The 24375-nt window shown below is 36.6% G+C and overlaps 4 protein-coding genes across 4 annotated transcripts; 2 read left to right on the top strand and 2 right to left on the bottom strand.

The window, feature by feature from the left end:
- Positions 1 to 2467: 2467 nt before the first annotated feature.
- LOC142524463 (uncharacterized) lies at positions 2468 to 5861 on the top strand. Its single transcript, XM_075628469.1, has 2 exons — positions 2468 to 5232; positions 5336 to 5861. The coding sequence occupies exons 1-2, from the start codon at positions 2580 to 2582 to the stop codon at positions 5740 to 5742; spliced, it is 3060 nt and encodes a 1019-aa protein (XP_075484584.1). The 5' UTR covers positions 2468 to 2579; the 3' UTR covers positions 5743 to 5861.
- Positions 5862 to 5928: 67 nt separating this feature from the next.
- On the bottom strand, positions 5929 to 10343 carry LOC142524464 (uncharacterized). Its single transcript, XM_075628470.1, is given in 6 exon segments — positions 5929 to 6543; positions 6701 to 6815; positions 7137 to 8021; positions 8023 to 8499; positions 8826 to 10025; positions 10186 to 10343. Coding segments are annotated over 5 exon segments (2370 nt in total). The 5' UTR covers positions 9480 to 10025; positions 10186 to 10343; the 3' UTR covers positions 5929 to 6304.
- Positions 10344 to 12625: 2282 nt separating this feature from the next.
- On the bottom strand, positions 12626 to 13813 carry LOC142523977 (uncharacterized). The gene has a single exon (XM_075627705.1). It carries the CDS (start codon positions 13811 to 13813, stop codon positions 12626 to 12628), a length of 1188 nt encoding a protein of 395 aa, XP_075483820.1.
- Positions 13814 to 16011: 2198 nt separating this feature from the next.
- LOC142523683 (uncharacterized) lies at positions 16012 to 20573 on the top strand. The gene is given in 8 exon segments (XM_075627408.1): positions 16012 to 17598; positions 17997 to 18414; positions 18649 to 18793; positions 19000 to 19115; positions 19199 to 19247; positions 19249 to 19278; positions 19457 to 19690; positions 20234 to 20573. Coding segments are annotated over 8 exon segments (2322 nt in total). The 5' UTR covers positions 16012 to 16580; the 3' UTR covers positions 20546 to 20573.
- The last annotated feature ends 3802 nt before the right edge of the window (positions 20574 to 24375 follow it).

The raw sequence follows: 24375 nt of genomic DNA, 5'->3' as shown, positions 1-24375 counted from the left end.
CTGAATGATTTCCCTAACATGTAGAGATTCTTTGACACCCTTTTTGCATGATAATGTCAAATGCAATAATAGACCAATGCTAGTAACAATCCATACATTTATTCGGATTAAAATAAAAATAGCTAGCACTCTTCATATTTATTCAAGTCAGATGACATTAATGCGAACTGTTTATTATTATTATTATTAGCCAACCCAATTATGGAATTTGGTATGGAATATTTATTAGCCAAATAATTATGAATTACTGTCGTGTCAAGAGAAATTATTGCTGCGACTAGCTATTTGTATATGCTCCTATAATTATATCCATTTATGAGTTGTAACCTTCTTCTTTTTTAACAACCAAACACTTATCATTTATGAGTTTAAGTTTTCGTTAATAGTTATATACGAGGGAAAAATATATTTTTTGTTTTGTAATTTGTATTTTTTTTATTGAGTCTTATTCTATTAATTTGAATTTTTCTATTCGACATTTTTTTTATAAAAGTGCTGAAATGACAACGAAAAATGACGACGTACCACCAAAAGTTGCTCACGTAGCGACTTACATTTGTAACTTGTCAGATGTCATGTAAGTGCTATGATGAAAAAGAAATAAAAATGAAAAAATTCAAGTTAGTGGATGAATTGATAAATAACAAAATCAAAAATGAAAAACATGCATGTTTGAGGTGTCTAAGTGTTTTTCAAGCTGGCGTGCCACTTAAGGGTGTGAGGAGTAGATGAGTTTCAGCTGTTGGCACGGAAACCACAGGCTATCACTGGTTGATTGTTGATAGGGAAAAGCTCACAACACTCGGATTTTCGTGGATGTAGATCATTTACGATCGAACCATGTAAATCTCTTGTTCATTGTTTGTTTGATCTATTTGTGTATCATTTTTTCTGCGTCATGTTCTTTATTCCTGAAATTGTTCTAAGTTCTACGAGATGTTTAGTCCATGTTGACACAAGGAAAGTCCTGGATGTTCTGTGCATGCAACGAAGAAATATTCCTTCTTAAGAATATTGATGATATCCGTGTGGATCGGGTGAGCTGAGTCGGGGCAATCCATCGGATCATGATTTGTGTTTTGTCCAAGAACATGAGCGAGGAGATGTATCTTGTAGCGAAGATATACCTCTGAATAATATGAATTCGACTGTGACCTGCAAACTGGAAGTGAACTCATGAATGAGCGCCGGAGGGGTGTCCAGCGTGGTCACACCGATGCTTAAGTCAGCAGGTTGAAAGCGAAGAACATAAACAATATATGTGAGGATATATGTGAGTGCTTGATAATTCAAGATTCCAAGATCTGTAAATAAGAAATATACATGTTATTTATAGGAAGAAATCCTATCATTACCTTGTTTTCAGTGTCCACCTGCTAAGTATTGCAAGTCGGCTACCCATACTTTCTGATGACTTATCTAACACGCCAAATCCTTGTAGTTCTGACAGATAAGATATCCAATGCTTACAAACTCGAGCATGACACTGTTTACAAGGTGGCCCGGGTAGAATAGTTTCCCGTGTATGAGGGCCCGATCTCTTGATTTCCCGGGAATAAAATATTCCGGGCGTTCACCTACACGGCTGCTGAAAAAAATATCCTATATATTGACTCTGATTTGGACTATCCATATAATGCCCTGGGTCATGGATAACCCGGGCTCTTATGGGGGTATCAAATATAGTCGAAGTTCATTCATCAACATCTTGGACGTTCTTTAGCTGCAAACGTCCAGGTTTACATCACAAAGTCCTGGACGTTCATTGCTTTGATCGAAGATTCATTTCCCGACAATGCAAATTACGATATCAAAAATATAATTTTCTCTATATATATTAGTTTAAGAAAAAAAAACGTATATCAAACCAACAAATGGTCATAAATTGGAACATAAAATGATATTTACATATCATAAATTAAAACAATATATGTTGTGAAAAATGTATAACATGTTTTTAACTTAAATAAAAACAAGAACAGCTACACATGTGTATGGTAAGTAAAAAGATCACATTCACCTTATTAACTCGAGTTGACCTCAAATCGATCGGTGATGAAAAAGTACCATTTTTATTGAGGGAAATTAGTCAATACTTTAAACACATTCCTTACATGTTTTAATGTCGGAACATTCGCAAATCAGTCCAAAGTTTCACAGTCATTAGATGCAAGATTGATAGCTGTGTTTTCCAAATCCCAAGACCTCACGAACTCTCTTTAACTACTGCTTAATTAGTAGTTAATCATTGGATTCATCTTTGTTGGCGAATATAGCTATAGCCATTCAATATTAAATTTTTAAAACAATTATAAAGTTTAATTAAAGAATATAATTATATATTAATTGGCCCTCACATGAAAGTTCGAGGGTCCGCTTATCCTTGATACAAAATACATGCACATGGAAAAGGGTCCCATTTTCATATAATAATAGAACTTTTTCTATGTTAATCAACCATTAATCTTCTTTTATTCACAGAACTATGCATAGCAATCATCAAAATCCCTTTATCCAAATGGTTCAAGAAAACTAAGGGAAAATTCGGGAAAAGGGGAAAAAAAAGTGGTAGAAGTACTATGAAGAAAATGCAATGGCGCAACCTCTTCCTGTTATTCTACTGTTACATCGGTGGTTTCTCTTTTGTTTTTGCCGATGATGTTCCAAATTTTGAGTTATCATCCTTGCTTTCCATAAAACCCAGCTTCATTGATACATTTGATCACTTAAAAGACTGGAAAATGCCAGTCCATGAAGCGAAAACCGGTTTGCCACATTGTAACTGGACAGGTATTTTCTGCAACTCCAAGGGCTATGTCGAAAAGTTAGACCTCTCCAATATGAACCTTAGTGGCCGAGTACCTGATCAAATTCAAGAATTGGGTAATCTGAAGACTCTGAATCTATCCTGCAACGATTTCTCGTCTTCACTGCCGAAATCTTTATCAAATATCACTTCATTGGTGAGCATTGATGTGAGCCAGAACAATTTTGTGGGGAATTTCCCTATTGGCCTTGGAGGGATTCAAGGATTAACCAGTATTAATGCATCAAGCAACAATTTCGTAGGTTTCTTACCGGAGGATCTTGGAAATGGAACCTTGCTTGAAATCCTGGATTTTAGAGGGAGTTTCTTCGAAGGGTCGATTCCAGTTTCTTTCCAGAACTTGCAGAAGTTGAGGTTTCTTGGCCTTTCTGGTAATAATTTAACTGCAAAGATTCCGGTCGAGCTCGGTGAATTGTCGTCTTTGGAAACTATTATAATGGGATATAATCAGTTCCAAGGACAAATTCCAGGAGAGTTCGCTAATTTGACGAATCTTCAGTATCTTGATTTGGCTGTTGGCACATTGAGTGGTCAAATTCCAGGAGAATTGGGAAATTTGAAAAAGTTAACTACTGTTTACTTGTATCAAAACAGTTTTGAAGGAAGAATCCCACCTGAAATAGGGAACATGACAAGTCTAGTGTATTTGGATCTTTCCGATAACCATCTTTCAGGAGAGATACCATACCAGGTTTCAGGTATCAAGAATCTGCAGCTGCTGAATCTTATGTGCAATGAATTGACAGGTCCTATTCCGGAAGGGCTAGGAGATTTGAAAAAACTTGAAGTTCTTGAGCTGTGGAAGAATTCTTTAACTGGCTTCTTGCCGTTAAATCTTGGAAAAAACTCTCCTTTACAGTGGTTGGATGTTTCATCAAATTCGCTGTCTGGTGAGATTCCACCTGGTTTATGCGACTCTGGGAATCTCACGAAGCTCATTCTCTTTAATAACTCTTTCTCAGGTTTAATCCCAAAGAACCTATCAAATTGTTCGTCTTTGGTTCGCGTTCGGATCCAAAACAATCATCTTTCAGGTTCAATCCCTTCTGGTTTTGGAAGTCTTCCAAAACTTCAAAGGCTAGAGTTGGCTTATAACAATTTCACAGGTGAAATTCCTCAAGATTTTACTTTATCTGCTTCACTTTCGTTCATTGATTTTTCTGGGAATCGTCTAGATTCTTCGTTGCCTTCGAATATTCTCTCCGTGCCAACTCTTCAAACCTTCGCGGTTTCGAATAACAATCTGCAAGGGAACATCCTGGATGAGTTTCAAGACTGTGAATCACTTTCGTCACTTGATCTTTCAAACAACCATTTCTCGGGAAAAATACCTGAGAATATAGCTTCATGTGAAAAAATGGTGACTCTTAATCTCAAATGCAATCAATTCGATGGAGAAATTCCAAAGTCCTTAGCCGCAATGCCGACTCTATCAATTCTTGATCTGTCAAACAATTCACTTGTTGGAAGAATACCAGAAAATTTTGGAAACTCCCCGGCTCTTGAAATGATCAACCTGTCCTACAACAAGCTCGAGGGTCCTGTTCCGAGCAACGGTATCTTAATGACCATTAATCCAAACGATCTTATCGGTAACTCTGGTCTATGTGGTGGTGTACTTGCCCCGTGTTCTAAAGCCGTCACCAACGCACCTACGCAGAGAAAAGTTCGTTTAAATCATACTGTTGTAGGACTTCTTGTCGGAATATCAATAATTTTAGTGGTAGGAATCTTAGCTTTTACAACGAGGCAGCTCTATAAAAGGTGGTATTTGTGTAGCAATTCGTTCACTGATTGGTTCAAGAAAAACAACACCGAATGGCCTTGGAGGCTTGTAGCATTCCAGAGGCTAAATTTCACAAGTGCCGATATACTATCATGTTTAAAGGAATCAAATGTGATTGGAGTCGGCGGTGCCGGAATTGTGTACAAAGCTGAAATTCATCGGCCGCACAGCGTAGTTGCTGTGAAAAAGCTATGGAGATCAGAAACTGATGTAGAAACTGCAGATGATCTTTTTGCAGAAGTGGATCTTTTAGGAAAACTGAGGCATAGGAACATAGTAAGATTATTGGGATATCTGCACAATGAGACTGATGTCATGATGGTGTCCGAATACATGTCGAATGGGAGTCTTGGCGAAGCATTACATGGGAAACAGGCAGGGAAAATGCTGGTGGATTGGGTGTCGAGGTATAATGTTGCGCTTGGTGTAGCACAAGGACTTTCTTACCTTCACCACGGTTGTCATCCACCTGTGATTCACCGTGATGTCAAGTCGAATAACATCTTGTTGGATTCGGATTTTGAGGCAAGAATCGCTGATTTCGGGTTGGCTAGAACAATGCATCACAAGAATGAGACTGTTTCCATGGTGGCTGGATCTTATGGATACATAGCACCAGGTTAGTTGATTCTTGCAAACCAAAACTGTGGAGAATCTCTTTTAAAATGTCTCCCATTTTGTGAAATTAATCTTGAGAAAATATTGGTTTTGATTTTTTGCAGAATATGGATACACCCTGAAGGTTGACGAGAAGAGTGACGTATATAGTTTTGGGGTCGTACTCTTGGAGCTCCTGACAGGTAAAATGCCATTAGATCCTTCATTTGGCGACTCCGTTGATATAGTAGACTGGGTTCGAAGAAAAGCAAACAATATAGTTTCGGAACAGGTATTAGACCCTAACGTCTCTGCCCAATGCAAGTATGTTCAAGAAGAGATGCTTCTGGTCCTCAAAATTGCAGCTCTCTGCACTGCTAAGCTTCCCAAAGACAGGCCATCGATGAGAGACACCGTGACAATGCTGGGCGAAGCAAAGCCTCGACGAAAAAGTGTGAGCCAAATTTGGGGATACACTGCAAATAAAGAGAGTCTAATATTTGCACATTCACCGGTCATAGGGCTTCTATAGTACTGTAAATTTCATGTTTCCTAAATCATGACAAGTAGCTGTCTTTTCTATGTGTAAAGCTCGTGGTCTGTGTTTTTCTTGAAACAACAAAGTTTACTTTCTACAAAAACATATTTGCATTAGAGACGTGAGAAATTATGGTCAAAATCTAAAAGCACAAAGAAAACCAAGCTCTAAAAATCCACGTACAAGAAAAAAGCAATAAATTATTGGCTAAATCTATGAGCTGTAGTTCTAAATTGCAGTCGTACAAAATGTACAGAGTTTAGGACAGGTGTCGTCAAGCGTACACAAGAATTCCATCACCATTGCAGACCCCGACCATTTATGATAAAAAAAAATTCCTATATTTTTCTGCTTCTTTACTTTTTCAAGAAACCAAAATATACCACCTACTACACTGCAACTACGAATCGAATTCTATACAACACTACAACAGTTCTTTCACACGATTGACATCTAACGGCTTCGCCAAAAACAGGCCACCACAAGGCTGTAATTCCTCTCTTCCAGCTCCAAAAAAATGGCCATCTGAAATGGAATTCAGATTACTGTTACTCGGTCAAGGGACCAAGAAAAGTGATGCAACCGCAACCGGGGCCTCCACAATTTCAGCTGCTTCGGCTATTCTAAGAGCCATTATAGCTTTATATGTAGTTAAGTCAGCATTTTCCATGAGGATTTGAGCTCTTTGACGCTTTAAAATGGCTGACAGCTCAGATCTGTCAGCGATGGCTCTAGCTTCTTGCAATTTGAGTAAGTTATTCTTGTGTTCCGAAGTGTCTCTTTCAGCTACCATTTCTGTACAATCGAAAGTCTACAATTACCTTCAGTTGGGATGACTCCGTACAAGACTCAACCAAATTGAACAAATCAGTTGAACAAAAATGTTAGATTTGAAAATGAATGACGTGTTTCCGATTCCGCATTAAATGATACCTTTGAAGGCTACACTAACCTTGAAGAAAAGTTCGTTGCTTTTCTCTCCCAGCTTGACTTGCCTGACGTTTGAATGATCTTTTCTTCCGTAAAATGGACCTCGGTATCACTTGAGTTCTTCTAGGCTTGTGTAGCTGCCAATAAAATTGAGAAGGTAAATTCAGAATCAAATGGTCTTGGGTTCGAGACCCAATCGGAACAATTCCCTCCTACAACTCAAATACAAAAAAATCGGAAACCCAATGTTCAGGCAGGGAAAGAAGCCAGTACTACATACAGCAATGATTAAAAAGTGCGTGGAAAATTATTGCTTTTCTAATTTACAGAAAGTACATGAAGTCAATCTCATAATAAATTGCAATTTTCTACCCAATGTAACAACTATATTCCAATCATAACAAGCAAACACGCTCCACAACTTAAAGTTCCAGCATTAGAATCATTATTAATTTTACCTGGAAAATCCTGACAAGTGCTGATCGTTTCTGTCTCCGCTTTTTAATCCAGTACTTATGGATAGCCTCTATAAATTCCTTTCTCTCTAAATGCATGCAAAAATCATATGCTGCTTTCTCGTCAGAATGATCATCCCCATTGCAATGAAAACCTTTTTCAAGGGCATCAACAACCAACTCAAATTGCTCAGGCGTTATAAGTTCATGAATCTCCCCATCCGACGACAGAGTATCATTGAATTCATTTAGCCACCTCTCGTCATCCGAGTCCATGTCATAATTGGCAGTCCTCTTGATCATCGCCCTTGCAAGTTCATCATCTTTTACAGTGATATATGAATCAGGTCTCACATATGGTATATAATTGTTTTGAACGGAACTGGATACCACTTGCACCCCAGGAACAGGAATGACACTAGTGCTAGGTGCCTGTACATTTCGGTCCGAGCATTCTTTATAAAGTTCTTTGAAAATCAACCAGTCTAGCCTATTAGGAAACTCAAGCTTGCAACCCCCATCTCCTGACCATAATGTTGCATGAGTGAAGCGATTAGAACAAGATGGCCTCATGACACTCTGTGTACTGAGGCTGTATCGTTTCACCCCATCCTTCATAACAGCAAGAACCCATTGTTTTGAAGCAGATAGTTCTAACGTGATTGTAGCTCCTTCTTCCCTGTAACACTTATCTGTTTCAATGATTAATAAGTTCGCTGAACAAAAACTAGCACCTGTGTTTTGCGGTATAAGCCTCGTAGCAGCTTTCAATTCCTTGGAATGGGTGGAGGGACGGCTCTCATCCATCCCAAGAGTAGATTTTAGTTCTTTAATGTACTTGGAGGGACTTGTCTTAGCAAAACTCCTATGCTGTCCGACTAGGTGCTGCAGAAGAGGATCGAGTTGCATTCTGTCTAAACCGTAAAAGATCTGAAGCCAAAGGTCCATGTGATTTTTTAGCCCGAAAAGCAGAAGGTGGTCTTCCTCTCTTACGTCTAAGAGAACTCCTTTTCTGGACATGTCTACTATTTCGATATTGCATACTTCGAAGAGCCAATTTAGGCAATCCACCAGTTGACGTAGACAAATCCCTCCGCCTTAAACCAACAATACTGGATACAAGAGAATTGCTATTACATGTATCTTTCCCGAGAGAAATTTGAGATGTTACTTCTTCAAAGTTCTCATTAACGCCCAACTGAACCACAACAGACACATAGGCCAATCGTGCCGATCTCAGCTGCATACTTGAATGCAAATACATAAAGCAAAAGGGAACTGCGGAAAAATCCACAGCAAACATGGGTATCAAGGACTTGGATCCTGAAATTATGCATAAACCAGAACTCTTGACTGGAACTGACCCCTATAACAAGAAGTATAAAAATTATTAAGAATTTCAAGTGAACATTGATTTAGGTTTAAAAAAAAGGTGAATGGAGATCCTTATACCTTGATTTCGATCCTAGCATCTCATTACTCACCTCTATTCTTATTAAAATAATCACTAAGTTTCTCAATAATACATGTGTGCAAAAGTAAGATTGATCATTTAATTTCACTGGAATTTTACTTGGAAACGATACAACAAAGAACAATTAACTAATGCAAATTGTAACAAGAGATCCTTACTTATAAACCCATGACTTTACAAAAAATATCGAACTGAATAAATTGATTGAGAAATTTTACCTGCAGAAAAAGTATGCCCTGTGAAGAATAAGCATCAAATATGGGTTTTGAATGTATAAACACAGAAAGCAGTCGTAATCTAATGTCGACCCTCCTCATATAGCACAGTACTGAACACAAGAAGCAAGAAACCCAATGACTGATGTCATAAGAGGGTTTGACAGCAACAACAATAGCGAGCTTTTGATGTGTAGCAGTGTCAACGGAAAAGCCACCACCAGTTTCTGATAGAGCAGCGGCTCTGTGTTTTTCCCTCAACTTTTTCCTGAAAAACTTCTTCCCAAACCTCTTATCCTCACAAGACCCACAGCTTTTCAATGCTTCCCTCTTTCTTTTTCTAACATACACAATTCCTTGCATTCTGTCCACGTTTTTCACATCTCCGACGTCCGTATGCGCATCTTCTTCTACTTTATGCTCCTCAACAATGTCCATCGCATTGCCATTACCGTTTCTCTGACAAGCAACCTTACATGGATGACCAGCATCCACTCCACCCATCGAGCCATCAAGAATATCAATCCACTCATTTTCCCTAACTGCTCTAATGAGCTTGCCATCTTCATGTGGCGGTTCAGTCCACAGCCGCCTGCCTGACCGCAAAACTCTTGCTCCAAGAACCCTTGTGCTGCGTCTCATTCCTACTGAAGGCATCGACTTACTCTTGTTGCTACAAAGTAGCACAGAGCCCAAATTCACTTTCCCCTTCACATTCAAAGTCCCACAAAATTAAACACCAAAAATTAGCTCAAGTCGAAGTTTCTAACCTCTGAGATAGAGTTAAATCCTTGTTTTTAATGTCTTCTAGACAAAGCAATCTTGCAAGTTTAATAAAAAATTTGAAGTATGAAATCAGAATAAATCAGAAAGAAATCCCCTCACCGAGTCAATAAGACAGAGACCCGGAACAGGTTTTGGCCAAATCCAGAGAAAAGGGGTATCTTTTTAATGAAGATGACACTTTCTCTCCTTAAATAGCAGTTTTATAAACCCAGACGCGATCTCAAGAATCCTAACACAGACAAAGACGGGGTCCCAATTAGGTCTCAACAACATTCGAACCCAGTACACTCCTTCCAAGCTATTATTGCCTTTTTGACGCTCCCCCCAGAACCAAAAAAGATTCCAACTTGATTTAACTCGGACCACCACACACCTTGGATGTTTTGCACTTCATTTTACATCATCCTTCGCCCGGCACTACATAAAGAAAAGAAAACACTATAGAATGCAATAAAATACGCAAAAAAATTAAAAAACAAAAACACTTCCAAAAAAAAATCTTTATATTTTCAAGCCAACAAACCGAAACACCAATAAATTTCCACGTATAAAATTGAAGAAACAAGGAAAACAATACCTGGATAGGAAGCCGATTCAAAAGATTCCTTTCATCTCATCTATGATAACCGCAATTTCAAGAATTTTTTTATTTCCAGTTAATTAATGGCGTTCACGTTACAAGAGGGGCTGCGGGGAAGGTTGTTTCTAGGGTTTTTGAGAGAAGAGGACGACTAATAACTACTAGTTCCTACTATCGTCACATAGTGAATCTGGACCGTTGAAACTCAAAGCATCGAGGGCGCTGATTTTCGGGACCGATAATATTTATGCGATAGTGGATATTTTTATAAGCATCTGAAATGACCCAATTACCCTTACAACTTAGCAACTTATGTTTTTTTTTTGGGAAATTGAACTGAAGAATAAAAAAAAATTGTTGATATTTTATATTTATATATTGATAATTCAAAATATCGAAAATGGCTACATACGAAAAAAATTATGGTAAAATTTCTATCAAATAATAATATATTTTATTGATTTAGAGATATTAAATAAATCGATAAAATGGATCTAATTAAATAAAAAATCATTGTAATTCAATGACGTCCATATCATATATTTCGAATTCATAAGAAGTAATAAGATTTGTTGTACATATATATTTATAAAAATAAGTAAATGATATTGAGATTTTTAATAATTAATTGTCTTACTAACCAAGTAAAATTCAATGTATAACATCAATACAAGGCACTTGCATCTATGAATTCAATAAGAAAAGTTAGATATGAAATCCAAATAAATTTAAATTCAAAGAAAAACAAATAAAAATAGTGTTTCGGTACAATAATTATCTTGTTGTGAGAGCGACCGAACCGTGGTAGTCGAACTAATGTCATAGTTATAATAGTTATAATTATAGTTAAAAGACCTGAGAGGAAGTGGGCCCGGGAGATATTGGGTGGTGTCCATTTTCAGTAACTAGCTGAAACAAAATGCCTTCGTTCAGCCCATTTCAACTCTTTGATGTGGAAACCATATGATTTGTTCTCCATATTCACTAACGAGTTGCATGTATGGGTAATATATGTTGTACATATTTATTTTTCAATTTTAGTTATGATATTTAATATGACATGAGATTTTATAAATAAATAATAATTTAATAAATAAAACACAATCATTTTTATTTTCTGAAATTGAATAATAAATTTACAATATAAAATATTATAATCAAATTTGTGTGGAGAAATTTTGGAATTAAAAATAGTTTCACTAAAAGTTAATTAAGTTTTAGGTTTCTTTTAGGTATTGTATGATACAAATAGTTTTTTTTCGTTGTTTATATTTGATTTTTTCCAATTTTAATCTTTTATGATTATCAAAATCAAGTTTTAATCGCGATTATGATTCTTTATTTTGTAATTTTAGTTATTTTCATATGAAAGTGCTTATGTCTCACTCGACACATAATTGTCACGCCGGTGGCATATTAAGGAAACATGGAAAATGAATTAAAACTACGTAAAAAGCAAATGTAACATACTGAAACTAAAATATGACTGTGTGTATAATCATAATTGAAGCGAAGCAAATGTCAATTATGACAAAGTTTACCATTATATTATTTCCTAAATATAAGAGGGAAAATAGAGTGGGGATAGATGAGAGTACTCGTATAGATGCATACAATCAGACAGTTTTTTGGCATAAGGTATGTTACTTTTGATGACAAAAAATAGCCAACGTATAAAATGATACAAAATATAAAGTTTCCATATCCATTTCAGGCAACCCCCATTTCTTGTTGGAGAGAAAAACAACTATCAAAAAAATATATTGTAGGACCGAGCGCTTGTCGTTTTCCCAAAAGCTATAGCTGGTAGTAATAGTGCAACTCAAATCTTTTAAACCGCGCAACAGCTCAAGCACCACGGTTCGATCGCTCTACCAAGCAGGGACAATTACTGCACCCAACAATCTCTCTCCCAATAATTGCACTCATTTCAATCAATGGGAATCGAACCCGTGAACTTGACTCTGATATCAATTGTAGGACTGAGCGCTTGCCGCTTTACCAAAAACTATAGTTGGTGGTAATGGTGCAACTCAAATCTTTTAAACCGCATAGCAGCTCTACCACGGTTCGATCGCTCTACCAAACAGGGACAATTATTGCACCCAACATATATAATAAAACAAATAAACAAATTCCCATGAGCAAATTAAAGAAGAACTCAGTCCAAGACTCGAACTTTATTGAACTGTCCACTCTCACTGTTCGAAGGAATCTCAACATGCATGTTAACAATTAACGATTTCTAAGAAAAAAGAAAGAAAATAAAACTCAAAATATCAAGAAAATGGGAATTGATAACAATAGGGAACACTTTAATGATATGAAACATCTGAGCAAAGTCGAAGAAGAAGAAGGCGAACGACTTTGTATGGCCAAATCCGACTGCTACCTCTGCACCCCTTATTAGCGATGTCCGTTCCTGATAATCAATGAGCTACGCTGAATTGGCCTCACTCGATCTCTTCTTTCTACTCTTGCCATCGGTGAGTTTCTTACTACTCGCATTATTACTCGCCCCACATACGATAGTAAACTCGATCCCGTATGCATTTCCAAAACATGAAAAGAGTCCCCCATCCGAGTTCCTACGTGAATGTCTGTTGCTATTATTTGATATCTCGGACAGATCATAATCATCATGATCTGCATCAATCTTTTCACCCGGATTCATTTCCTTCCTCCATCTTTCTCTTCTTGAAGTAAACCTATACCCTTTCGTTTTCGCTTCTTCCATTGTCAAATCCTCGAGAATGGAGCTGCTTGTTTCCTCAATATCTCGTGCAGTTCTGTGCACTTTTTTGGGGTTTGATGGTGGTTGCAACTTCTTGGCTAACTCAGCTGCCACGATTGAAGCAGATGGGCCTATATCGGAACACGCTTCTGACTCATTTACAGCGGAACCATTGCAAACAGATCCATTAACCATTGATCCGTTGTTTACTGATCCGGGCTTTAATGGAAAATCCTCGTTGTTAACCTCAGACCCCACGCTTAATGAACGCCAGAGTTGGATTCTTGAAGTGAGTTCTCTGTGTTGTTCTTCCTCGTATTCGTTTTTATGTTGTTGCAGGCTGAGAGGATTCAGTTTTTTATCGCTTGGATAGTTATTCAATGGCATGCTTCTCATTGTGCTGTCAAGCAGGGCAATTCCCATGTTGAGTATGCCCTGTGGGCTGCCGGATGGTCTGCGAACTTGTAGGGCAACAAAACGCGTGTTCTTCGGGTGGTTTTGCGACATTCTAAGCGCAGGAGTGACGAGATCGTTGACTAGGACCTGCACGATCCCCACCAGGACATCGCGAAACCAGGAAACCGTGTAGATTTCCACGGTCACGGTCCCGTTTTCCGACATGAGGAGCTCATTGTCCACACGGAACGCGAACTTGTCATTCCAAGTAGGGTTCGTGAGGCCATTTTGATCGGTTCGGGTGGTGAGCTTGCGGTTCGGGTGGATCCATGTCGTTGCGTACGTTCGCATGGATTTCGTTATGGGGGCTAGGTCTTGAGCCGATATCAAGCTGATCTCGAGTATGTTTGAAGGGGTGGGTGGCGGTATTTGGGAGGAGACTGAGGAGGACATCACGGTGGAACAGGCGGTCGGGGTGGGGATGGTCGGATCCATTCGTCTCCTCTGGAAAAGACGAAGGAATCCGGAATGGAAAAATCAGCGGAGGCGTGACAGAGGAGGATGTGTTTTCGTCGATGATGCATGGTTGGAGAGTGGTCGAGGAAGTTGATGTTTTGTAGACCATCGTTTCTTGAAGTTTATATTGTTTCAAATTGGTTGGTTTTAGTTAATCGAGATTTGAGGGCAAACCTTAAAAATTGTTTACTTGGCGAAAAGATGACAAATTTTATGATATTACAATTTCATTGGAAATATGTAAGAACTGGAAATTACAACTTAAAATCCGATGGGATTAGTTTAATGGCCAGGAGAGGTTTCGTCCAGACATTTGACACTAAAAAAAAAAATTTGAATATTTTCATCGGGTAAATTAACACGATTTTTATGACCCAAGGAAAATTAACGACGAGTTATGTTAATCCGTACGGATAAGTCGAATTATGTTTAATATATATTATTTTAATTTTATTTTTTTAAAAAAAATAACTTAATTTATTAAAGGTTGATATATATTCATATTCATTAATGAAAGTGATTTCAAAAACTAATAGCAAAACAATAACAGAGAAGTATTAATTTTGTTGTTGACTAGAAACATAAAAAGGGACCATTATTATCGGTACATCGATTTAATCGCCTAAGATAGCCTCATTGGAAGCACTCACTTGTCTGTGTATACGATCCATTTAATCTTTATTAAGTATTTTGTGACACGATTTAATGAATCTTTATCTGCGAGACGGGTCAATTCTACCGATATTCACAATAAAAAATAATACTCTTAGCATAAAAAGTAATATTTTTTCATAGATAACCCAAATAAGAGATTCGTTTCACAAAATACGATCCGTGAGACCGTCTAACACAAGTTTTTGCCTCTAATCTTTTACACTTTTTTCAATTTTATGAGATTAATATCTGATTCGACTCAATTAATTAAAAGTATTAATTTTTATGTAAAAAATATTACTATTTATAATAATTATGAATCGAGTCAACTCATCTAAAGATTATAGACTAATGAAACCGTCCATCTATCAAGAAACTTACTCTTATAAATGCGACTTTAAAAAAAAATTAGTTTGGCTTCTTTGAGATAATATCAAAATATTTTTTTATTTAATCAAAAAAATAACATACCAAAATGTAAAGACAATTTTACAATTTATAATTTCATCATATTTCAATGTGCCCAACAACATTTTTGACCCATCAAATGTTAATAATTTCACGTAATTTAACATACCGTCAAAAAAAAAACAAACAAACAAACCGTCTTTGCGATTTGTATTTTATACAAAACATAAATATTTTTTACCTAAAAATAAAACATAAAATATTTTATTTATAATTAAATATATGTTTGATTGCTCAATATCAAGTTAAATTAAATTAAACTATTTATTATGAAGTTATCTACTCAATCAATGAGTTCAATTACCCAGAATGCCCTTAAAGATAAGCGTATTCTTACCATAGCATATGAGTCAACTATGACATAATAAAACATATTACAAAATTTATTGACTTATTGCTGCAACCAAAGGGTGCATGGACGGACTGTCGATTAAAATCAAAAAATCTAAATAAAATTTATCAAACATATTGTCGATCAATCTTAATTTTAAAATCTCTATTTTCTCACATAAATACATTTTAAATATTTTAAGAATAGGTCTCTTGCAAGATGACCTTACGAATCTTTATATGTGAGACGGGTCAACCCTACCGATATTCACAGATAAAAAGTAATAATCTTAGCATAAAAAATAATATTTTTTATGGATGACCCAAATAAGAGATCTGTCTCACAAAATACGACCTGTAAAACTGTCTCACACAAATTTTTGTCATATTTTAAAGATAATTTAAAGATTTTTTAATCCATTTTTTCTTTGTTATAAAATTTTTAAAAACTATTATAAAACTATTTTATTAATATTTTATAAGATAAATTTTTTATCATACTTAATTTATAAAAAAAATATAACGAATTATATTAAAAATATTATTTTTTATTAAATAAATAGCCTACTCTAAAAATTGTAGAGAAGCTAAATGTAAAGGACAAAAGAACCTCGTCATCTTGTCAGCTAATTATTGGTCATACCTCAGATGGGTCAGATTCGTTATTGGGAAAATGTAAAATCAAAGAAAATCTTTATCCGAAAACTTAATAGCCACATAAATTCCCTTCTCTGTGAAATTAATTTCTTTGCTGACTCTAAACATTCATTATCCGATTTCTCTCTCCTTCTGTGCAGCAAGTGTATACATGTGCAAGAAACACATATTCGTGCTTAAATTTCAGCCGGAAAAACCCCAAACAAGTACACATTTTACATGTGTATGTAGATATATGTGTACAGTACACAAACAACTGAGGCAGACGGGAATCAAAAACTGACAACACTTCTTGACATGACAACACTAAACAAAGTATTAAATTGCTGGAGGAGTAAGAATTGAAAAGGTGCTGTTTTTCCTTGGTGGGTGTTCATTCGCTTCGATTTTCTTGGTTGTTATGGTGGTGGTAGAAAGGGATTAAGTGCTGATTTTGTTGGGGGCTCTGATTCGATTTGTGGGATTTTTTCATGCATTGCTTGAAATTGGGTATTAGTGATGATGGTTCGGGGGAATGATACATTGGAGTCATTCTTGAATCCGATTCAGGTTCTTAAGAATGTTTTTTCACCCCTTGAATTGAATTTCCGGAAGGTTGCGAAGAAAATTGAGCTTTGTTTTGATGGGGTTTATGTGAATGGGGACTCGAATGGTGACGTTAATAGTACTAATATATATAGAGCTGGTCGCAGCTCAGTTAAATATGAAAAGAAAGGGTGGTGGTGCGGGTACTGATCATTTTGTGGCTGTAAATGGTGATGACAGAGGGATGAAAGGGAAAGTTCCGATGAAGATATTTGTTGGAATTTTTCGGGAAAAATCTGTCAATAATGCGCATAACAATGGTGTTGAGAATCATAATTTGAATGTGCCGAAGAAAGGGCTGAAGCAGAGATTTGGAAGAGTTAATGGTGGGAAAGAGGATGGAAATTGTTTGCATCTTGAGGTGGCATGGTCTTTCTTGATGAACGGTTTTATTCACGGCTTCCCCATGCCATTCAAGTTTGGGAGAACTCGAATTCGGACAAGTGGCGGTGATAGCATTTCTTGTGAGTCAGGGGTGCGAGTGGAAATGGAACCTTATATTTCTCGGGAAATCAATCATCTGGAGTCCGAGGTTAAAGAAAGAAAAGATTTGTCAGTAGAGTATTTTGTTGGGGTTGCTTTTGATCAGTTGTCTCATTTTCCGAAGTTTGATGGGGCTGTTTCAGAACGTGTGTGTAAAAATATCGAGCACAAAACTTTACTTCCTACTCCTATAGATAAGGTTAACTACTTTAAGGTTCTTATTAGTATTTTAGAAGGTAAAAGAGCGGATGTGAATAGATTTTTGGGGAACTTAAGGTTTGCCCGAGTTGGAGGGGTGCCCTCTGGTATGATCGAAATGCCTTCTCTTCTCGATGTAGGGGATGAGGGAGTTAGTCATGCAGTTAATGGGGAAGATAAAGGAGGCACCTCATTGCGAAATTTGGCCAATGGGTTTCTAAGTATTCCGTTATCCAACCTTGAGCGTTTGAGATCAACCCTATCTAATGTGTCATTTATGGAATTAATTGAATTTCTGCCTCAGATAGGGAGACCAGTAAAAGAAGACCATCCTGACAAGAAGAAACTTTTCTCTGTGCAGGATTTTTTCAGATACACAGAAGCCGAAGGTAGACGAATCTATTTAGCATACTTTTCTTTCATGTGCACCATTTCGAACATCTGATCATAGCTATATCTCCACTTTCTATTCTCAGTACTCAGTAGTACTTAACCATAAAATAGAGTATTAATATTGGAAGACCACCTACTAGGCGGCCAGTTATTAGTTTTTGTATGTCTGTCTAGTAGTGTCCTGTATTAAGATTTTTGTTGAAGGTTATTACATTTTAGTCAATAAAGTTCTATTGCAAATATGCAAGGGATTATCAGGAGACAGATTCTATGCCATGTAATTATATTTAGAACCACTCGTTTGTAATCTAAAAATTCAATATACTTGCCAGTTGCTATTAGATATTGAAACGAGTCTCATTGAGAATCTCAATATATGTCTCTCATTCTTCAGGAAAGAGGTTTTTCCAGGAGTTGGATAGAGATGGTGATGGTCAGGTTACTCTAGAAGATCTTGAAGTTGCTATGAGAAAGAGGAAACTGCCTAAGAGATATGCTAGTGAATTTATGTGCGGTGCTAGGAATCAGTTTTTCTCGAAATCTTTTGGTTGGAAACAGTTCTTGTCCTTGATGGAACAGAAAGAACCAACCATTCTTCGGGCCTTTACAAGTCTCTGTTTGAGTAAGTCAGGGATGCTAAAGAAAAGTGAAATCTTGGCATCACTGAAGAATGCAGGTCTTCCTGTGAATGAAGATAATGCTGTTGCCATGATGCGTTTTCTTAATGATAACACCGAAGAATCTGTATCCTATGGGCATTTCAGGAACTTTATGCTTTTGCTCCCATCAGACCGACTTCAAGAAGATCCACGGTAGTTTATGGTTTTTTCCCCCCTTAATCATCCTCTCAAAGTAGGAGGGTAATTAAGAAAATGCACCAGACATATTTTAACTATGGATTATTAGCTTAACTTTTGTAAAACATGAAATATTAAGTAAGATAGTGTTGCTTCATGTATCCAAGAGTGGTCTTGTATCATGGTTTTGTAGATAGAGGCCTTTTGTTTTGTATGCAGCTACTAACCAGGGCTATTTATGATGTAAAGAAGTATATGGTTTGAAGCTGCTACTGTGGTTTCCGTTCCTCCTCCTGTGGAAATTCCTGCTGGCAGTGTCCTAAAATCCGCATTGGTTGGTGGGCTTTCTTGTGCATTATCCACTTCAATATTGCATCCTATTGACACAATTAAGGTAAGATATTGAGAAAGGAATAAATGAATAAACAATTTAAGCTTGTCTGTGTGAGCAATTTTTTAAGGATCAGTTTTAGTTCTTGAATGTATGGAACAGGTCCAAGGGAATAAAAATGACCGATGAGTACATAGCAAATATATTCTGGCACCTTTTTAATCCTTTGTTCCGTAATGCGATCTCACTGGTTTCTAATTGTTCTCCAGACACGGGTACAAGCTTCAACCCTTAGCCTCCCGGAGATATTGTCGAAGCTTCCTCAACTTGGAGTCCATGGATTATATAGGGGGTCTGTTCCAGCTATAATCGGTCAATTTTCAAGGTACATTCAGTTACCAGGGTTTCTCTTATATTAAATGTTATTATTACTTCCTTTTCTGGATATTAATTTGATTAATAGTGCAGCCATGGTTTGCGAACTGGAATTTTCGAAGCAAGCAAGCTTGCTTTAGTAAACTGTTGCACCAACTCTTTCAGAATTACAGGTACGCATAGATTCACCAGTGCTTGGTTGTACTAATTTCTTCATTTGTGGAAGTCTAGTTTAAAGATGCTCTTGACTAAATTGCATAAATAGCCGATTTTGAAATCAGCATGGTTTCTTGCGTAAGCCATTGATATATTTGTATGTTTCAATATCAAAGTTAAGGTGTGGTGTTTCAGGTTCAATCGATAGCATCATTTTGTAGCACCTTTCTTGGCACAGCAGTCCGGATACCATGTGAGGTGATGAAACAAAGGTTGCAGGCTGGTCTATTCAGCCACGTAGGGGAGGCCATTGTCGGGACTTGGCAGCAAGATGGTCTTGGGGGTTTTTTTCGTGGGACTGGTGCCACACTCTTCCGAGAGGTTCCGTTCTATGTTGCAGGCATGTGCATTTATGCTGAATCAAAGAAGGTATGCGTTAATCTCGATTCCAAGTTATATATTTAAACAATTCTGTCATATATGTTATTGTCATGGTATTTCTTCTCTAGTATTTTGAGGATCCAGCACCTTCAATCACTCTTTTAGTTAATCAAAATATCAAATTTGTCGGTCTATCAAACAATATTAAGTAGTAACAATTGCCTATTTCACCCTATCTCAACTTCCGGACAGTGGCAAACATTTCATCCGACAAACAACAAAAGGTATCACGAAAGAAACTTGGCCAATGACAATGTTCTTTTTTACCCATGTCTTGATTGATTGAAGTTTGAGTCGAGTACTGAGTCGGGATGGAACCGCGAATGGAAACCACAAACTTTTAGTTGCACGTTTCTTTACTCATGGTTTCAACTACAAGTAAAGAAGGTGCGAGTTAAAAGGAAGGCTAGGGAGTGAATGCGCAGCCAGTCCTCTACTGGTTGCAACTTTATATATTCATGATTCAAATTACATACCGACTTTACGACACATTTTTATCCGTATCTGAAACTCCAATTCTTATGGTTTCAGGCTGCCCAGAAACTTATAGAACGGGAGCTAGAACCGTGGGAAACGATAGCAGTGGGTGCTTTGTCTGGTGGCCTCGCTGCTGTTTTAACAACTCCATTCGATGTAATAAAAACCAGAACAATGACCGCTGCTCCTGGTCGACATGTAACATTATCTATGGTTGCGTTCTCTATTTTACACCACGAAGGCCCCATTGGATTATTCAAAGGAGCCGTCCCTCGATTCTTTTGGATTGCTCCTTTGGGTGCCATGAATTTTGCTGGCTATGATGAGCTCGCAAAAAAGGCAATGGACAAAAACACAAATTGTTGAACCAACCCTGCAAAAATATTCAAGTCTTTCTTCTCTTGTACTTTTGTAAAGAGTGTGGCATATAAAAAACTTGGATAAAAAAAAATTAAGTTATGTTGGTTATGTTTAACTTGTTGAAAACATTCAGGCGCCGAGCGACAGATTTGATCAATAAGATGGCGAGCAAGATTCATTCGGATTGAGATTGACTATCGGCCTGTCAGAGAAAAAATATGCTGAACTTTTTCTTGCTTTGAAAATAAGTTTTGTTTTAATTGAATATGGAATAGAGATGTCGCAAACATATGACCTTCTATACAAAAAATATATAACTTTGTTATACAAAAAATATATAACTTTGTTTGTATATACACACACACAATTGTATAACTAAAAATCCCACGAAGGTAAGAACCAATTATAATTTTTTTATTTTTTTATCATAAACAACATTTCGTCACATTTACCAAATCAATAGTTACAACTTTTTTTTGTTCTAAGAATGCAAACACCGATGAATTAAATCGAGTTTGGTTACAAACCAAGCGGAAAATATTCGAAATAATCTTTCGTGAAGAAAGCTGATACATTTTAAAACTTTTAGCTTGTGTAAACTGGTTAACTGATTTAAGGAGAATCGGTTCAAGTTTGTATCAGTTCAGTTATGGCGAAACTGAATTAATATCAGCTGAACTGATCAAATCAGTTTAAAACAAAAGTTAAGCAGGTAAATACACAAGATATGTTTATGAATATTCGGAGACTTCAACTGCTCCTACGTCACCCCTTCTACCACATTGGGTAGGATTCACTAGAAGACTTTGATTTATATAACACCTTGTACAAATCGACTCAGCTTAGTACTTATCATATTGCCTAACTAAACTCCTAGCCTATACTGAAGGCAGCACCTTCCAGCCAATACTTTTTTAACGTCTGTGTGTTAAAGACTACATACACAAGTTTTATGTCTTTGTGCAAGACTCACTCAACATATCTTTTAAACTCTAATCTCTGATATATGTGAGTGATTGTGTGCACGTGTGTGTGTGAACTGAACAATGAATACAACGAGAAGGTGTTCTCACACACAGAAATTTTTGCTTCTAAACTAAGCAGTTGGCATGCCCTATTTCTCTTTAAAACTTCACACACTTCATGTTCATAGTCTTCACTGATCTTCATCTTCTATTTATAGCCGCGAAACTTGATCGTACACTGAGACTCAATTATTTTATCCGTTGCATTTTGAATCTGTTCCTCGATATTTGTCTTGTACTTTCCTGACAGCCATTCTGGAACGTTTTGGCTTTAAACATTGATGCAACGTCTATTATCGTCCTTTGACTGGACAAAAGCTTTTCCTCGATCCGCATTAGCTGGACTTCTATTGAATAAGCTTGTTGTATTCTGCAACTGATTGGTTCTAACTGATGTTCTGAACTGGTCATCTGAACTGATATTCAGTTGGGCTTATGAAATCAATTGACTCGTTAATTGGCTGATTTCACTCTTTCAGTTGAACTAGTCAGCTTGGCTCTTTATCAGTTGAACTTTTCATCAGCTGGCCGGGCTTCTGAAGGTCTTCTGCTGAACCACCTATCAGCTGGACAATCAGTTGAACTGGTTTACGATTCATCAATTGAGCTGGTTCAGTTCGATTAATCTGTTGGTACTTTCAGTTTGCATTCTTCGATAGCTTCAGTTGCGTTCGGCTAACTGCATACTTAGGTAAGTTCATTACTAACAAAATAATAAGTTTTGTTAACAACAAAATCAAACAAGATTACGAACATGAAATGTTCCAACAACTTTAAATATAAATCAAGTAATCCGTTCAAAACATCCAGTTTCTTTCAGTATGCAAGTTTTTAGCAGCCAAATCATGGTTCACTGTATTTGCGGGTCTTCGACAGTGTTTTGAAACAACTTCATGTGCAATTGAAGCATTCATGGAGAAGAGAGCTTCTGTTCGAATAGCACGATGATATCAAAATTTTACTTTGAGTTCAGTTTGGAGAATGAGTCTTCAAATTCTTTGCAGCTGAGTGGATCGGGTCGGTGCTCTGGGTTTTGCATATACAAAAATAGGGTTAATGGGTGCCAGAGAAGTTTTCTGGCGTGATCCCTCTGATAATTAAGTCAGTTCGAAGAGCAAATTTAAGAGTGAGATATAATAATGCTAAGTGATCAAGAGAATATGAATGAACAAAACCGTAACAAATACCTTGTATTTATATATACATTAGGTGTTAATTACTTTGTAGGAGTAGAATTCTTGCTAGGGTAAAATTCTACATGAGATAGAAAACATTAGATGATAAGACTCATTAACCATGGCGGCTAGAACTCTTGATGGCAGCTATGACTCTTGCCTTATCTTGATGAGATTTGATCGAATCTCGAATTTATCGGGACTTCATATGTATCGACGATAATGTCTTCACATTCCCTAATTGCGTTAGAGCCCGGGCTTTCCGGCCACCTGAGTGGGCTCGGACTTCTAGTAAATAGTTCGTACATCTAAATGATAAGGTTTTTAAAATCGGGATGATGGAATTGAATATATTCGAGTAAAAATTCACAATAAAATGTCAAACGAGCTTATCACAGTGTGAAAAGGTAGGTATTCGAGTTTCAAATAAAATATTTAAAAAGGAAAAGGAAACACTCGTTGGGACATTAGGTATGGATTTTGACCACAAAATTTTCTACTATGTTTCCGCGTTGTGTTTCGAAAGTCAATCGAATCCATATGCACTTCAATTTTTCGTTTTCTTTTCTTTACTTTTTTTGGTGCCAAAATAAGTACAATGATTATCGATAGAATGACCATAGCTAAACTTGGAGCCTTTAAAAACTTTTTTTTAAAAAAATTTTAAAAAATTTATGAATTTTATTTTAAAACAATTTACGAATTTCATATTTTATACAGACAAAAACTTGTTTGAGACTGGAGACAGTCTCACGGGTCGTATTTTGTGAGACAGATCTCTTATTTGGGTCATCCATAAAAAAATATTATTTTTTATGTTAAAAGTATTACTTTTTATTGTGAATATCGGTAGGGGTGACTCGTCTCACAGATAAAGATTCGTGAGATCGTCTCACAAGAGACCTACTCTATAATATATTAATCAATTTTAGGTTAACACCCGGTTCATATTTAGAATCGAATTCAAAGTAAAAAAATTTAGAATAGAAATTATCATATTTTGTTAAAATTGGCACTTGGACCTAACTCAACCTCAAAAGCTAGCTCAAGGGGGGAGGATTGTCCAAGCCCATATTACAACTCCAAGGTTATTTATCCAACCGATGTGGTACAATTAACACACCCCTCTCACGCCCAGAAATGAACATCTGGAGCGTGGAGTTTACAAATGACCCAATTATGAGCAGAACGTGTGGTCTAATTATAGAAAGTCCAACACATAACGGTGGAACCCAGGCTCTGATACCATGTTAAGATTGGCACTTGGACCTAACTCAACCACAAAAGCTAGCTCAAAGGGGAAGGATTGTCCAAGCCCATATATACAACTCCAAGGTTATTTATCCAACCGACGTGGGACAATTAACATATTTTACTAAAGATTATGTTTTCTATAATTTATTTTCGAATAAAATCTTTAATATTTTATCCATACAAAAGAACAATCAATGAGAGTTAGAATATTGCCACCAAAATAATTTGATATTTAAGTTTCAAATAGGAAGAGGAGACCAAAGTCGACAAAAAAAGACTGCTTGAATGTGGAAGAAAGTAGCAAAAAACAAAAGAAATAAATAGTATACAAAGTGATTTAAGTTTGAAAAACATTAACTAATTAAAAGCTATAAAGTTTGCA

This window comes from Primulina tabacum, chromosome 14, assembly GCF_025594145.1.
Source record: "Primulina tabacum isolate GXHZ01 chromosome 14, ASM2559414v2, whole genome shotgun sequence".
In the NCBI taxonomy this organism is placed as follows: domain Eukaryota; kingdom Viridiplantae; phylum Streptophyta; class Magnoliopsida; order Lamiales; family Gesneriaceae; genus Primulina; species Primulina tabacum.
This window is presented reverse-complemented; position numbering and strand designations above follow the sequence as displayed.